At 49.8% G+C, this 17412-nt stretch overlaps 1 protein-coding gene across 9 annotated transcripts in view; it reads left to right on the top strand.

Moving 5' to 3' along the window:
- Positions 1-17412, top strand: part of ATP10A (ATPase phospholipid transporting 10A (putative)) — a 188336-nt gene that overhangs the window by 86012 nt on the left and 84912 nt on the right. For 8 of the 9 annotated variants that reach the window (XR_004185237.1, XR_004185236.1, XM_031668922.1 and 5 more), the window contains exon 2: positions 2563-2767. Coding sequence is in view for 6 of the 9 variants with exons in the window: in XM_031668922.1 (XP_031524782.1) it covers positions 2563-2767 (205 nt within the window). In the remaining 3 variants the exon portion in view is untranslated. Of the gene's footprint in view, positions 1-2562; positions 2768-10088; positions 10345-17412 lie in introns of those variants that run through there. The other variant, XM_031668921.1, reaches the window with a different exon arrangement.

Below are 17412 nucleotides of genomic sequence, written 5' to 3' on the forward strand. Positions count from 1 at the left end.
GGGGAATAAAATAGAAGTGAGAAAATTGGTGCGTGGCTTCCTAGCTCTGCAGACTCCCCAGACTTCTCATCCAATGCTCAGGCAGCTGACAGATGTGGCCAACACAGTCCACCTCCAGATCCACCTCCTGGCTGGTTTGGAATTCAGGCGAGAGCAGAGTTTTATAGGGGGTGTAGGGTGGGAGGATTAGTACGATGGTTATGGTTAACATGAAATGCATTTTCGTGCTTTTTACTCTTTTACAGTATCATCCAGAGGGTAGGTTTGTTGGTTTGTTTGTTTGTGTGTTTGTTTTTGAGACAGGGCCTCACTCTGTCGCCCAGGCTGGAGTGCAGTGGTGCCATCACGGCTCCCTGCAGCCTTGATCTCCTGGGCTTAAGTGAGGCTCCTGCCTCAACCTCTCAAGTAGCTGGGACTACAGGCTTATGACATGATGCCCAGCTAATTTTTTAATTTTTTTCTTTTGCAGAGATGGGGTCTCACTATGTTGTCTAGGCTGGTCTAAAACTCCCAGCCTCAAACAATCCTCCTACCTTGGCTTCCCAAAGTGCTGGGATTACAGGTATGAACCATGGCACCCAGCAACCCGGAGGATTTCTTGATGAGATTTCCTGTTGTAACATATCTTTTTCAGATAAATTTGTGTCCCTCCACTTATTTAAAGATGGCCAAAAACTGCCTTCAGGGAACTCTTACAAGTGACCTTTGTGGCATTAGTTAGCCTGTTATTCCAGGGAAAAAAATTGAAGAAGAAATCTGAAAATTATGTTTTAATCTAAATATCTGTTGATAGTGACTCGTAGGTTCTGCAGGCTGACTGTATTGGGCATTGTTCTAAGCAGGTGGCTTGGAATGTGTCCCTGGGAGGTGAGGGGCCTTCCAACTGCCAAGCGTCTCGTTACCTGCTGCAGTTTAAGTCCCATTTCCCATGGCTTCACGTGTTTTAATTATGTTTTTTTATTATGATGAAACACGCAAAATATAATACTTAACATTTTAACCATTTTACATTTTTTAAATTGTAAAATGCACATAAAATGCCGTTTTAACTTTTTTTTTTTTTTTTTTTGAGACGGAGTCTCGCTGTGTCGCCCAGGCTGGAGTGCAGTGGCCGGATCTCAGCTCACTGCAAGCTCCGCCTCCCGGGTTTTTACGCCATTCTCCTGCCTCAGCCTCCCGAGTAGCCGGGACTACAGGCGCCTGCCACCTCGCCCGGCTAGTTTTTCGTATTTTTTAGTAGAGACGGGGTTTCACCGTGTTAGCCAGGATGGTCTCGAACTCCTGACCTCGTGATCCGCCCGTCTCGGCCTCCCAAAGTGCTGGGATTACAGGCTTGAGCCACCGCGCCCGGCCGTTTTAACTATTTTTAAGTGTACAATTCAGTGACATTAGTGATACTTACAGTGTGGTACAATCATCACTACGATGTATTTCCAAAACTTTTCCATCACCCCAAACAGCAACTCTGTGTCCATAAAACGGTAACTCCCCGTTGTGCCTCTCTCATCCACTGGTGGCCCCTAACCCACTTTCTGTCTCTGAATTTGCCCACTCCGGGCACCTGGTATTAAGCGGAACCGACAAGAGTTGTCCTTTGGTGACTGGCTCATTTTACTTGGCGTAGTATCTTCAGTATTATAGCATTTCTCTTTATGAGATAATACTCATAAAGGATAATACTCCATTTTGTTTGTCATTCACCTGTTCATGGATACGTGGATTATCCCGCCTCCTAGCAATTCTGAGTGATGCTGCCGTGAACATTGGCTTGCTATGCCTGGTCGAGTCACTGCGTTCGGCTCTTCTGAGTGTAGAACTAGGAGTGGTCATTTTAATCATTTAAGAGTGAAAAATTCAAGTGCATTCAGTGGTGTGCAGCTGTCACTAATTCCAGAATATTCATATCTTCGTAGAAAGAAGCCTCTTGCCATTAAGCTGTGACTCGTACTCCCTTGTCCCCCAGCCCTTGGCAGCCGCAAATCCACTTTCTGTCTTTATGCATTTGCTTGTTCTGTGTATTTCATGTAAATGGAGTCATACAATATGTGGCCTTTATGGATACTCTTCTACTTTGAGTGGGCTTCAGTGGTATGAATATTCTTTCTTTTTTTTCTTTTTTTTCTTTTTTTTTTTTTCCCGAGACGGAATATCACTCTGTCGCCTAGGCTGGAGTTCTGTGGCATATGATTTCAGCTCACTGCAACCTCCGCCTCCCAGGTTCAAGTGATTCTCCTGCCTCAGCCTCCTGAGTAGCTGGGATTACAGGCACGCACCACCACACTCAGCTAATTTTTGTATTTTTAGTAGAGGCGGAGTTTTGCCATGTTGGTCAGGCTGGTCTCAAACTCTTGATCTCATGACCTGCCCGCCTTGGTCTCTCAAATTACAGGCGTGAGCCACCACACCCGGCCACAGATTCTTTTTAAAACACCTGTTTATTACGAAAATTTTCAGCCTATGCAAAAGTAGAAAGAATTGCCACATGAGCCCCACGTGCCCATCACCCAGATCCAGCCATGACCGATGTCTCGTGAGTTTCATTAATCAAAGTCTGTTTTCCAGGGAAGAAAAAAAGTACGTGAACCGATTCTGGAAAGAAATCCACGTGGGAGACTTTGTGCGTCTTCGCTGCAACGAAATCTTCCCCGCGGACATTCTGCTGCTCTCCTCCAGCGACCCCGACGGGCTGTGCCACATCGAGACCGCCAACCTGGACGGAGAGACCAACCTGAAGCGGCGGCAGGTGGTCCGCGGCTTCTCGGAGCTTGTAAGTGACCCACGTTTCCAGGGCCTCGCAGGCATCGCAGCCACACAGCGTCCCCGTGGCAGCCTTCCGGGGCTCAGAGCACCTGCATTTTCCTCTCTGTCCGACCAGGTTGTTTTCCCTGGTAGACGAGTCTGAGGGTCCGAGAGGACCCCTGACCTACCTGAGCCCACGACCTGCCTGTGACTGTGGGAAGCAGGACTCAGTTTTTCTGACTCTGATTTCCCTTGTGCATGTCTAAGTTTCTCAGAATGTTACTTGTTCCTGTAAAGTTACAAGGACCGTTTATGACCAGCTGATGGTCAACACGTACCTAGCAGTTTCACCGGTTCACTAAATGGCAACACAGCAGGAGTCACGGCCTGTCCCCACCAGGATGCTCAGGAACATTTTCTTCTCGAGGGTGTTTGGGTTCAGCGCCAGGTCTTCGTAGCTGAATCCTGCCTCTGGTGTGCCCCGGCCACCGTGCAGCAGGGTGAGGGGTGAGAGGCTGGAGGGAAACAGATCTGACAGCTGCACTCACACACCGACTCCGTGGGGCTGCCCAACCTCTGTCCCTGCCCCGGGGAGAAAGGGCTGTACTCACCAGGTCTGTCCCGGGGTGCGAGGTGCTAATGCCAGGTGAACTGACAGGGCAGGAGCCCTCAGACATCAGGAAGACCCTAGAAGGAAATGGGCCTGGCCCGAGCCTTCCCTTCCCGAGCCCCCTTCTCCCAGCCCTGCTCTGGCCTTGAAGGGTGGGGAAGCCAGCCTCTGGTTCACAGGGAGGACGCCGCTGGGGTTTTCCTCCTCTATCAGGCAGTGCCCTCCCGCATCGGCCTCAGCACCAGCCCATCGGGCTTCCCTGGGGCAGTGGGCTCTGCCCTCTGTGGACCTCAGCGAGGGCACTGTAGAGAGTGGGGGGTGAGCGATCGGCTGGGCAGGATCGTGGGGGGCTCTAGCATCCCTGCCTCCGCTCTAGATGCCCCCGGCCACCGTCACAAGGGGAGACGCCTGACACACTTGCAGCAGACCAGGTACTCCGCGCCTCGCCCGCCCAGCCCGCCTGCGGCAGGTGTCACTGCCGCACGAGCATCTGCCTGAGTGTTTCACCCGTGCTGACTTCCGCCATGACTTCCTCATCTACTTTTTTTCTTTTTACCTTCTTTTATGCCAAGTGTATTTTTGTGAACTGCCTCAAATCTTTTTGGAATAAGGCAACGCAGACATAAAAATTTAAAATAGTATTTTTTTGTTGTTAATGGAGTGATCTCATTTAGATCAGGAGAGCTGGTGAAAGAGTTAGGGACCCTCGAGGCACAGCCCGGCAGCGCCCAGCTTCTCCATGACTGCACTCCAGGGTTTCGTGATAAGTGAGGGTCCCATCCACTGCCACTCCCTCGCCCCAGCCCTCGTGCTCCCCGCTGTCTTCAGTAAGTCATGGGCGTGAGCTGGCCTCACTCTCAGCTTCTCCCCTAGACCTGCCCCGTCTCCTCTGCAGGGATGTGAACTCACGCTGACATCAACCAGGGACGGCACCCCCCTCAGTTCCCGAGGTCCAAGCTAGACTTAGGGGCAGGCAGAGGGCTGACAGCTCAAACATCACCTCTGAAAGGGGCAGCCCGTGTGCACAGAGGATGAGAGCCACTTAAACAAATGCAGATGAGTATCTAACTGGTGAAACCTCACACAAGGTGGAAAATACTGCAGAATTGAAGCACTGGAGGGTGGGGCATGCATGCTTGGCGTGGCGGGTAGGGGAACGCCACAGACAGAGCTCCTTGATTAACTCTCAAGAATGACTTCCTCTACTGGGCGCGGTGGCTCACGCGTGTAATCCCAGCACTTTGGGAGGCTGAGGCAGGTGGATCACTTGAGGTCAGGAGTTCAAGACCATCCTGGCCAACATGATGAAACCCCATCTCTAGTAAAAAAAAGCTGGGCGTGGTGGCGCATGCCTGTAGTCTCAGCTACTCGGGAGGCTGAGGCAGGAGAATCGCTTGAACCCGGGAGGCGGAGGGAGCCGAGATCACACCACTGCACTCTAGCCTGGGTGACAGAGTGAGACTCCATCTTAAAAAAAAAAAAAAAAAGAACTTGCCCATTTCCTATCTTCTGATCTTCAACTTCTGAACCCAGTCATATCTACAATCCTCCCCCGCCCGCTTTTTTCCCAAACAATAACCACAGCACTTCATAGCTCAGTGGTGCTTTATAGAAATGAGCTGCTTACAAGTTGGATGTTTAAAACTCGAGGAAGGCTGCAGACAGACACATCTACGTCACCCTTCTCAGGGCCCCGGGAATCCGAGGAAGTAGCTTTGAGCCGTGATCTGGTCAAAATGGCCAAATTAACAGCCTAAACAATTCTGAAGGTTTTTTTAAAATTATATTATTAGCACCAGAATTCTTTACTTGCATGCACATTCTGGTCCCAATTACCTTTTTTCCCCCACTTTCTGGTTTTTGGGTGTTTTTTTTTTTCCTCTTTCCCTAAAGGTCCAAAGACATTTTTTTTGGTATCCAAATTCCCATTTATGCATTACATTCTGAAATCTATGAACCACCCCACTGAAAATAAAGGAAGCAAGTCTCTGACTTTTAAACCCCAGCAATTGACAAACCACAAATGCCAAGAACATTTAAGTACTCTGTGTTTCAATTAGTTTTTTTATAATATCGAGTTAGCTTGTCTCGGACAGGTTAAGAACTGGTAATAATCTGTATACTGACTTATGTGAAATACAATATAATATTTTACCGGTTTAATGAAAGGTCAGTTGGAAGTGGGAGCCCTTTTGCAAATCACTTAAATTAGAAGTGGCATTAATGCAGGAACTTGGTGTATCCAGCAGGGTCCAATCAGGAGACAGAAACCACACATGATTCAATCAGGGAAAGTCTAATGTGAGGAATTCTTAGTTGAGGATTGAGTTGTAAGAAGTAATGATAAGTGAATTATATCTCAATAAAGCTGTTATCTTTAAAAAATAAATAAATAAGAAGTAAAGAGGACTCCGAAAAATATAGGAGTCAGGAACAGTGGCTCACGCCCATAATCCCAGCACTGTGGGAGGCTGAGACAGGAGGATTGTGTGAGGCCAGGAATTCCGGACCAGCCTGGGCAACACAGGGAAACCCCATCTCAAAACAAAACACAAAAACAAAATAGCCAGATATTGTGGTATGCAGCTGTGGTCCCAGCTGCTTAAGAGATTGAGTGGGAAGGATGGTTTGAACCAGAAGTTTGATGTTGTGGTGAGCTGTGATCACGCCACTGCACTCCAGCCTGGGGGACAGAGCCCCTATCTCTGTCTCGAATATATATGTGTATGGGGAATAGCTGATGAAGGGACAGCCACTGCCCCTGGCTCTGAGACAGACGTGTTCTCCTACTCATAGCGCCCTCCCAACCCCTGACCCATGGCAGCGGCCACAGCCTCAAATTGGGGGATGGCAGAAAAGGTACTTAGGGGCTTCACTGGTGGAACCTGCTGGAAGCCTTCCCTTGGGGGCCGGGGAGGCCATTGCCAGGGAGGTGCCAAGCATGGGAACTTGCTAAATGCCAGGGGCTGTTGGTCCCTGGACACTGCTGGAGCCAGGACCTCGCTGCAGTGGATGAAGACTGGTGGCAGCTCTCTGGACAGCAGCGCCGCGGAGCCCCACCTTTGAGAGGGTGCATGGAGCAGCAGCCTAGGCTCGAGACGGCCCATGTTGTCTGCAGGAACATGTCCTGGGTACCCCAGACTGAGAGGTGGGGAAAGAGTGGAGCAGGCCAAGCCCTGGAGAAACGTGGAGGGGGTGGGCAGTGCGGAATGGGTATACACACACACACGCACACATGCATGCACACACACACACCCCCCACCTGAAGACCAGCCACAGGACCAATACCTGCAGGACTCAGGCCTATTCACCAGCGATGCCCAGTACGGAGCAGTGAGATGAGTCCAGGAGGCTTTTGTTAGGGGTTTAGGGCCATCTGAGAGGTCAAGGGAGGTTCTACAAAGAGGAGCTTGAAACTCACTCTGAGGACCAGGATGGAGAGGTCTCGGGTGCCAGGCACTACAGGGAATGATGTCGGTCAGAAGGTGCCCCAGAGGTGGAATAGGGTTGTATTTATGAAGAGCATTGGAAAAAGTGCAGTGTTGAGGGGCTACAACAAAAGCCTGAAGGCATGGCCCACCCAGACCCCAGAATCTGAAGATGAGGCCTGGACACCGGGCTGATGGCTCCAGGACCTTAAATCACCCAGCGGTGTCACCTCTGGAAAAAGAAACAGAGATCTGCAGACGTAAAGATTTGATGTAAAGGTTGGAGTTGAATGGATGTTATCCAAGAATTGAGAGAGGCCCCTGTGTGGAGCCTCACACTCTCAGGCAACGACTCACATTTGGTTAACCTCCTGCGTGCCAGGCCTGCTATATCTCCCACAACTGTAGTAGAGCAAACATTTTTAAACAGAGTTTCACAGAGTTTTAAGTATAAATCTTGTGAGATAATGATTATCACACCATTTTATAGATGAGAAACAGAAAAAGTGAAGTCAGGAGATTCTCCCAAGGTGCCTCCCCTCCCCCACCCCGTCCACCAGTGTGGATTCAGAGCGGGTGCCTCCGCTTTGCGTGGGGTGTCTGTTCTCTGTCACCCGCACATTCGTACAGCCCTGCAGCCCTGCCACGAAGGTGCATACGTTCAGACGTTCTGTGGGTAGCAGTTTCTAGTTCATCTGTAACATTTGTCATTTCTGCAGAACTCGGAGATCCCTAGACTGATAATTTTATATAAAACTCAGTGTTTTCAAAGACTCATTTTTGTAAGTTTTAATTCATTCAGCAGATATGTATTGAGCATTTATTAATATGTGTATTGAGCATTTATTAATATATGTATTGAACATTTATTCTAGCCCCATTTTAGGAGGGGCATTGATGAAAACTGGGAGCGTCTTTCCCCTCATGGCGCTTACATGATCTGGGTGAAAAGTTAGATAGATGGTTGAAGTCTTCGGTGCTCACTGTAGACGAGAAACAGGGATATGAAATGTCAGATGAGTGTTGGAATTTCAGCCGGGGTGAGGCGGGGACAGGGCCAGCCTGCTTGAGAACAGCTGGAGAGTCCAGACCCAGAGGACACGTCAGTCGAGAAGAGCCATCCCAGAGGTGACTTCCGTGTGGGTTAATTTACTGAGAAAATAGTTTCCAAGTTTGTCTCTTGGGTGGACCTGTTTGGATTAGTGCCCACAGTCCCAGCCACACCCACGTGCTCTGTGCAGCGCTGTGGGGAGCAGTCATTGTCAGGCTTGCAGGAAGATCTGCTGCTGATTCTTCCCAGGCCTGCGCAATGTGTGCACGTGTGTCTGTGCACACTGGTGTATGTTCCAAATAAGGAAGAAAGATGAAAGGAGCGTGGAAACTTCCTAGGCTGGACAAACACTACTATTAAACACGTACCCTCACAGTCAGGTCTGCGTGATGCCAAGGCGGAGCCAGAGCTTCCCCTCTACTTTGTGAATACCCTGTGACCAGTCTCTGGGGGCCCGGTGTATTCAGGCTGTGACTCGGCAGTTTTCTTTACGGAGGAGAGTCAGTCCTGCCCCAAGTTACTTGACAGAATTCGGAAGCTTAGAAAATGACTCTAAAAGTCCAAATATGTAGAAGACAAAATATTTTTTTTAAAAAACTGCTACCTATACATGCTTCCAAAATTGTCTTTGGAATCACAGGAAAACTAGAAGTGAAAAAGTACAATTTGCAAGGTAGTTTTCGTACCCAAGTCTCTTTTCCCTGAGCTTTTCAAGTTGTTAGTCTTTAATGAAATTTAGCTACATTGGCCATGGGATTGAAGGAGGCAGGATAATCTGTCATCGAAGTGGAAAACAAAGACACCTACCTGGGTGTGTTAATTAGATCGATCAATTTTAAGCCTTTACGAAGAGGCTTACATGTTTTTCTCTTATATGTTGAAGGATAGTCAACGAGCTCATAAATTATACTGAGACATTTTTGTTTTTAAATTTAACAATCTCATAATTTTCTTGAAGGACATTAAATCTGGTAACAGGAAAGACAGAAATAAATGACTTTGACAATACAATAACTTTATTTAGATTAAATTTTTAATTCCAGCAAGTGTGGATATTCAAAGAAATTCAGTTTGGTAGGTAATATGATTACTTGAGACATACCATGTTTTCTCATATTAACTGTGTTTATTTCATGGCAATGTAAGTTTGGTCCTAGATTTTTGTTTTTATTTCTGGTGACTTCACAATGGATTCTTTGCCTTTAATTTATAGTCTATTCAATCACCACGTACAGAGAGTACAGCACCAGCACTCTGATCTTTTTTTTTTTTTTTTTGAGGCGGAGTTTTGTTCTTGTTGCCCAGACTGGAGTGCAATGGTGCGATCTCGGCTCACTGCAACCTCTCTGCCTCTCGGGTTCAAGTGATTCTCCTGCCTCAGCCTTCCAAGTGGCTGGGATTACAGGCATGCACCACCACTCCCAGCTAATTTTGTATTTTTAGTCGAGATGGGATTTCTCCATCTTGGTCAGGCTGGTCTCAAACTCCCGACCTCAGGTGATCTACCCATCTTGGCCTCCCATCTCAGCCTCCCAAAGTGCTGGCATTACCAGCATGAGCCACCGCGCCCGGACCTCTGATCTAAATGAATACATTAATGCCATGAAGTTGATGATAATTTGACTAGTCTGAAATATTTATCCAAAAAGATCTTATTATATTGTGTGGAAACTTAAGAAGTTTTGTGTGACTGGAAATGATTTCTTATTCCAGAAGTAAAAAGACAACCAAAGCAGTAAGATGTTTTAATTCTGTTCAAGGCAGCATATAATGTGAAATGCCTTTTTTCTCTTTGACTATATTTTCACTGTTAAAAAAAAGGGGGGGAATTTAATACAATTTCCAATTTTCCTAAATGCAGTTTAATTGCATCAGTAATTGCAAAGGGTTTGAAACTTTCTCTATGTGTGTTTCTGGAGCAGGGATTTCCTTACCAGTGGGAAGAGCTGACAATGTGAGACTGACTTTAGTTAACAAACAGTAAGCGTCTCCTCATGAGTGAGTGTGAGAGTGTGTGTGTGTGTGTGGATGTTTAGGTGTGTGTGTTTGTGTGAGTGTGTATGCAGACAGGTGTGAGTGCAAACATTCTTGCAAGTGAGTGTGCAAGTAAGTGCAAGAGTGTGCAAAGAAGAAAGCAAAATGAAGTGGTTTTGCTTTATTAGGTTATCACTTTCTATTATCTCTAAATGTAGGAGAGGATAAACGTTCCCTCCCGGGCTGAGATAGAGTGTTGTAGAAGTGGATTGCTCTGAAGAGAGTGCTCCCCGGGGGAATCTGGACTTTCCAGTCTCGCTGTTGAGGACCTGCTGTGAGCCCATGCATTAGGTGAGGGGTGCCCACGTGATCCACCTCTGCTGACTGGACTCTGGAACCTTCGTCCCTTGGTGGAGGCCCTGTGCTGTGTGTCATTTCCCTTCTGCTTGTTTTGTGAGCACGGCTTACAACAAGAGGGAACGTCCTTGCGTCCGCAGAGCACAACGCAAGACCCGTCGGCACCCCCTGGCCTCCGCAGACATGTGAGTTACCCTCGTGTTGTGAAATGGTTGGAGCCGGCTTCGCTCGTTCAGCCTATGCCGCGCTTTTGGTTTGCGTGTGCTCCTCCAGTGGAAGGCTGTATCTTGGTTCTCACTGTGGTGTTAGGGCTTCCTCAGAGTTTTACCCGTCCACAGCAGCAGAGATTCATGGGCACATTTGCAGTTTCATATAGTCACGTAAACCAGAACTTAAAAGGGAATCGACCTTTAAAGAAAGCAAGAACTCGACTTCAGAAAACACTGTTACCTCCTGGGATGTGGATGCAACTGGGCTTCCTGACATCTCAGTTGCGTTTAATGTTGAAATTAATTCAAGGCTTTTTCACCGTTGCTAATGAATAGTCCGTGTGCCAAGGAAATGACTTCATGAACCCCAGTGAGACTTTTCAACAAGCTGAGATCAGGCCTAAGGCAAACTTCTTTAGTTTGTCAGTTTTTACAAAGCCCTTTTCAGTAGTGTGTCTGTCCGAATGTCTTATGTTCCCCACCCCGCAAAACTGTAAAAGGACAAGAAATGTGGGTGTCATTGCTGGTGGTGAGCCGTCTTCCCTGGCGTTGCGGAGAGTGGGGGGTTAGGTGCATGCCGGGGGATTCAAGGTTAGGAATTGGGCCAGAGCTTCAGGGTCGTTCCACTCACCTGTCACAACTGACCTTTGCCGCACTGGCACCAGCCCTTGGCGAGAAACAAGCCCTTTCATTGGTGTGGTAAAGAAGGCCAACTTCAAAGCACTATGGATCTAGGTTTGTTTTGGACAAAACTTCAAATAGCTGGTTTGCTCATCCGGCCTTTATCAAGCATTCAGGAGCCTTGACCACCAGGCAGGAAATTCTGCGAGGACAGACTCTGAGGCTGACAGCTCCACCTCGGCCCAGCGAGCCTGCACGGGCCACGGAAACCACCCTCGGGGATTTTGAGTGTTGTTTTAAGGCTAAAAGTGGGCACGGAAAGGTCTCGGGTGCAAAGTCAGGTTCCGAAGCTGAGATCAGACTGTTGCAAGCATCAGAGCCGTCAGGGCCTGGTGGGTGGGTGGGGGACTTTGGGAGGAGAGCGCCCTACCTTTTCTGCAAGTCGCCTGTGGACCAGAGATTCAGCCCCAGCCCAGAACCTGGAATTGGGGTGGTTCTGAGTCAGTGTTCAGAAAGCCAGTAACCCCTGACGACTGAAATGAGTGACTGAGGCAGAAGTATCAATCAATTGAGGTTTGTGAAGCCAGCTTTAGGATGTGTCCCGGTAGAATAGGAACCACAGATACCTGTGGCTGCTTTCTGAAGAGATTTTTAGGCCAGGCGTGGTGGCTCACGCCTGTCATCCCGGCACTTTGGGAGGCCGAGGCAGGTGGATCACCTAAGATCAGGAATTCGAGACCAGCCTGGCCAACATGGTGAAACTCCGTCTGTACTAAAATACAAAAATTAGCCGGGCGTGGTGGTGGGCGCCTATAATTCCAGCTCCTCGGGAGGCTGTGGCAGGAGAATAGCTTAAATCCAGGAGGCAGAGGTGGTTGCAGTGAGCTGAGATCATGCCACTGCACTCCAGCCTGTGTGACAGAGTAAGACTCTGTGTCAAAAAAAAATAGGGGGGTTTTCAAGAGGTGTAGTATTCATACATGTCCTTAAAGCAGGAGGAGGCACGCAGGAAGAGGGGCAGACAGCAGCCAGGGAATGGTCACTTGCCTTTGAGACTTCAGTTGGTGTTCAGTAAATCCACATTTTTCCGTCAGACAAAGTGAATGTGTGAAGAGAAACAGAGAGCACAGAATCAGTTATGCAGACATCTCTGGGTGGGTGGAGGAAGGAGCTTTGTCTTTGTTCTGTACCTGGGAAGATAAGCTTGTAGTGGACATTACTAATGTGGAATCCAACAGACTTTAGTTTTAGAAGCTAGACTGAGATCGCAGACCTAACGTTTTTTCTTTTTATTTTTTATAGAGATAGGAAGGTCTCACTATGTTGTTCAGGTTTGTCTGGAACTCCTGGGCTCAAGCAGTCCTCCTGTGTTAGCCTCTCAAAGTGCTGAGATGACCGGCGTGAGCTGCCGTGCCGGGCTCTTCATGTTATGACTGGCGCGTGTTTGTTTATGGGTGGCCAGCAAACAGTGTCCTCATGTGTGATCTTGTCGGGCATGTTGTGCTGCACCCCTGTTAACCTCAGTGGGGAAGGCACAGGTCCAAGAGGCGGAAGGAGAGACCCAGAGCCAGGAAGTGTGACACGGGGTTTGATTAGGGGCTTACACAGAGGTGAGAGAGTCTGGTGGTGACAGGCTGAACAGGAAAACCACTACCGCTTATCACAGCATGCACTTTCTACAGCATTTTCACCTAATACCCTCGCCTGAAAGACCTCCACCTGGAAGCCTTCATTTTACCCGAAATTCAGGGCCTCAACCCCCTGTGCGGCCCGAGTTCCACAGGACAGGTGGGGGCTCAGATGCTTATCACAGTTGAGGAACAAATCTCTGGGTTGGCCACGCCCAGATGTCCTAGCTCAGCACATACACACAGGCACATCTGCCATGCAGTCACCTGCAGGGCAGGCTGGAGGTATTGCTGTCAGGTGGGTTTGCCCTGCAGGGCAGCCCTGCAGAAATGCCTCTTTCCTGTCCCTGGGGCGTTGGATGATGCGTAATGCCAGTGACAGCCGTTCATCTGGAACAGTGTGTTGCCTGACTCCATCCACCTCTGGGCGTAAGTTTGGGGTCCTGAGATTTATTATTTTCCTTTGCAACCCTCTGGTGAGAGTGACGACCCCCACTACTCCCTTCTCCTGGCTGGGTAACAGTGCCAGCTGACACTGGGCACTCGAGTGTGTCAGGCCCTCGTTCATTTAGTTCTCTTGGCAGCTCTGAGAAGGTGCTGTTATTACTCCCATTTAGCAAAGGAGCCACTGAGACTCAGAGGGAGTCAGCCCCTTGGCTGGCCGGGGCCCAAGTGAGTGGTGGGCCAGGTTCGCGGCCGACAGCTGGGGCACAGGGCCTGGCTATGAAGCCCCTCAGGGCCATCTCCGCAGGGCAGCATCACCACTGCTGTCACCGCTCAGGCTGATTGGGCTGGGCTGGGCCGATCGCAGCTGTGGTCCAGTCGGGAAGGAATCACAGGTGGCCGAGAATATTTCTGCACCTCCGAATTGAACTCCTGCTGTTAGTATTAGTGGTGGGTGCTCCAGACATGCGGCATGGGGCATTTCTGACATCCCAGGCACTGGCACGCGTTGGTGGTGGGTGCTCCAGACATGCGGCATGGGGCATTTCTGACATCCCAGGCACTGGCACGCGTAGGTCGATATGATGGGCTGGAAGGTTTTGAAAATGTATGCTGTAAATGCAGTGTTTGGCTGCCCACCTGCACTCGCTGGCCTGCACGTGTTGGGGGAAGGGAATTCTTAAGTCCCTGGTTCCTGTAGGTCACATTAGGGGATCTGCCTCTCATCCAATAAGGACACAGGCCTGCAGCGGTGGCAGCTTGGTGCACAGGGCAAGACGTGTCCCTGAGCCGTGACAGTCAGGCTGGTGTTCCACTCCCCAGAGAACACATGGCCCCGTGACCCCAAATCACTGCAGCCAGGAGCAACAGCCGTTCCTGCTGGGTCTGGCACTCGGAAACTCACGTTTCCACCCCAGCATGAAAGTCTCCTGAGGAACCAAAAAGAAAGGTAGGCTTTGTGTCTGGGCGAGGAGGAAGGGACCACCCCGTGATGGCTTTGTGTCCTTGGGACCCACCCAGCAATTTGGGGTCATCTCTGCTCGCTTGAGGTTTTAGTCTGCAGGAGTCCATGAATGCGGACACCAAACGAAGTCTCAGCTTCAAGCCCTGGGGGGTGTCCTGGCTGAAATCCACAGGCAGGGACGGCTGAAAGCATGGGTGGGGCCCCTCTCCGCCTCGCCCGGGTCCTGTTTTAAATGCGTACCTCATAGTTGGCTTGGGCTGCCATAACAAAGTGCCATGGATTGGGCAGCTTAAACCACAGAAATTTATTTTCTCATAGTTCTGGAGTCTGGAAGTCTGAGATCAAGGTGCCGACAGGGTTGGTTTACTTGAGGCCTCTGTCCTGGGCTTGCAGGTGGTCGTCCCTCTGTGTATGTCTGTGTTCTGATCTCTTCTTTAAGGACACCAGTCCTGTTGGATCAGGGCCCACCTTAGTCACCTCATTTAACCCTTATTACCTCTGTAAAAACTGTCTTCAAATCAGGGCACAGTCTGAGGTATCCAGGGTTAGGATTTGAACACATGAATCTGGGGAGGGTAGAATTCGACCGCTCGCAGTGCAGGTTCAGAGTGAAAGTAACCGCCATTCCTGGATGGTGGCGTCACCATGCTGATCACCTCAGATCAATCCATTTCACTGCATCTCAGTTCTTTCCACTGTCAGGAAGAGGAAAATGCTTTCTCGTGATGAACCTACAGCTAGAAACTGCAGCTCCAGAAAGTTAGCTGAAGGCTGAGGCACTGGGGCAGGATGGCCACTTCCCCGGCTGGCTGGCTGCAGCCTTCAAGGAAGCTGATGGTTGTGGTTAGTATATGCATGTCCTTTTTTTTTTTTTTTTTTTTTTTTTTTGAGACAGAGTCTTACTTTGTCACCCAGGCTGGAGTGCAGTGGCGCCATCTCAGCTCACTGCAACCTCTGCCTCCTGGGTTCAAGCAATTCTCTGCCTCAGCCTCCTGAGTAGCTGGGATTACAGGCACCTGCCACCACCCCCAGCTAATGTTTTTGTTTTTTTAGTAGAGACGAGGTTTCACCACGTTGGCCAGGGTGGTCTTGAACTCCTGACCTTGTGATCCATCCGCCTCAGCCTCCCAAAGTGCTGGGATTACAGGCGTGAGCCACCGCACCCAGCCTACATGCATGTAAAAGTAAAAGCTCTGTGGACGACGGTGGATCAAAAGGAATGAGGATTTTACTACGGGGCAGGCTTCAAAAATCTGATAGGAGTGTGTTTCAGCATCGGAGTGTGTGTGCATGCACGTGTGTGTGAGAGTCAAGGCGTTAATGAGCAGTGTCAGGACAGAAACTCTACTAAACATTTCCTTTAGAAATAGTGAGGGAAGGCCAGGCGCGGTGGCTCACACCTGTAATCCCAGCACTTTGGGAGGCCAAGGCGGGAGGGCCACATAAACCCAGGAGTTTGAGAGCAGCCTGAGCAACACATTGAGACCCTATTGCTACCAAAAAAAAAAAAAAAAATAGCCCAGCTACCTGGGCGGGTGAGGTGCGAGGATCGCTTGAGCCTGGGAAGTTAAGGCTGCAGTAAGCCGAGATTATGCCATTGCACTCCAGCCTGGATGGCAGAGTGATACCCTGTCTCAAAAAAAATAATAATAAAATAAAATAAATACAGAGAGAGAGAGAGAGAGCTCTACTGAGAGTCAATCAGAAATTGGAAACACAAGGCCGGACCTGGACCTGGGGTTGAAGCACTTGGAGTGGACAGGATGGGAGTCCAGTCCCCAGCCAGGACCTTTGCCTCTCAGTCCACACTTGCGAGTAGAAGGAATTAGGAAACGCTGCTTTTCTTTTAAACAGACAACGCCATTTTTTCTCCGATTACATCTTTCACAGAAAGTCCCCAATAATGACTGTGAGCCATAGTGACAGGAGTAGTGGTACAGGAGCCCTGCCGCTCACCAGCCCACAGCTCGGGAGGCCCAAGCCACTGACCCTTCCTCCATCCCAGCTGCTCACGTGCTGACTGTATCCTGTGAATGGTCCAGCCGTTTCGTCGTCATGCTGGCCCAGCACTTGGGGTTCCCTCTGACTTGGCTGTCCCTCATCCATTGCAGAGCACCAGCTGCCAAGTCCTGTAGATTCTACCAGTGCAAGTCCAGGAACCAGCCTCATAGGGGTGAGGGGACTTTGGGAGCCAGCCCTGGTGCGCCCTTTGGACCCCCTTGGCCCCATGTTCACCCCAGTGTCTCCTAGGTCAGGGACGCCCAGTGCCTGCCCATGCACCCATCCAGGTTGGCGTGTTAGGTGCGTCTCAGACGCAAGGGTCCCATACTGCAGCGAGCACACCTACCTCCGTCTACAGCGCAGTGCTTCAGAGAGGTGACCAGCTGGGTGCTTGCTCACTGCAGCGGCCGCAGAGAACATCTGCCGGCACTTAGCACAGGCAGCTAGCACACATAGTTTTTACCCCCTTAGTGTCTCACTGGCCAAGGTGGGATTCCTCCGAGGAGCTTTCGAAGTCCCAAAGGCCTGGGCTTACGCCTGCATTCTGACTCCCTTGATGTGGGGTGGGCCAGGCACTGGGGTGCTCCAAGCTCTTCTGCACTAAGAATCACCACCCTGAGATAAGTACAGTCGCTTCCCTATATTAGAAATAAAGGGGTCCAGGTCTGGATGGGTCAATGGGCTCACCCTACTATGCAGCCAGTCAGAGGAGGGGCTGCGCTGCAAACCCAGCGTTGAGCTCCAGATCCTGTTCTTACAGCACTCCCCATGCCTCTCTGCCTGAGCCCCAGTTCATCCAGGTCTCCCAGCAGACTCACTGTCCGGGATGTGGCGCAGCCTCCACCCATCCTCTTTGCTACCCGGTGACAGCAGCCTTGCGTGGCACCTCCTTCACCTTCTTAGGGGTGCCACAGCGTGTCCACCCATCTCCCCTCTGCAGGAAGCCCTGCGTTCTGCTGCAGCACCTGCCAGAATGATGCACCAAAAGTTCTAACCTCGGCACTCTCAGGCTGAAAAGCCTGCAGCGGTGGGTGTCGCCTTTGAACACCATGGTAAAGTTAAGGAATGGCTCTCTAGACCAGAACAGGCAGAAGGGAATTTGATTGCTGCTCACACATCTGACTGTAATGCGCTACGTAGCAGAACAGCCCTCTTTAAAGAAACTGCTGATGCCAAGAAACCAAGCAGGGCAAAGTGTGTGTATGTGTCTGTGTCTGCCAGTGCATGTCCATGTATTTAGTTATGTGGGACCCACTAAAGTTGTTTTGTTTCTTGTTTTTAGAAAGGGTTCCACTAGTTTATAGTATTGACAAAACCCCAATTAGAGTGTTTTTCAGGAGTTTTTTGGGACTGGCACCTTCTCAAGCTGCAGCTCTAGTCCCATGG

The sequence above is a fragment of the Papio anubis genome, chromosome 7 (genome assembly GCF_008728515.1).
Source record: "Papio anubis isolate 15944 chromosome 7, Panubis1.0, whole genome shotgun sequence".
In the NCBI taxonomy this organism is placed as follows: domain Eukaryota; kingdom Metazoa; phylum Chordata; class Mammalia; order Primates; family Cercopithecidae; genus Papio; species Papio anubis.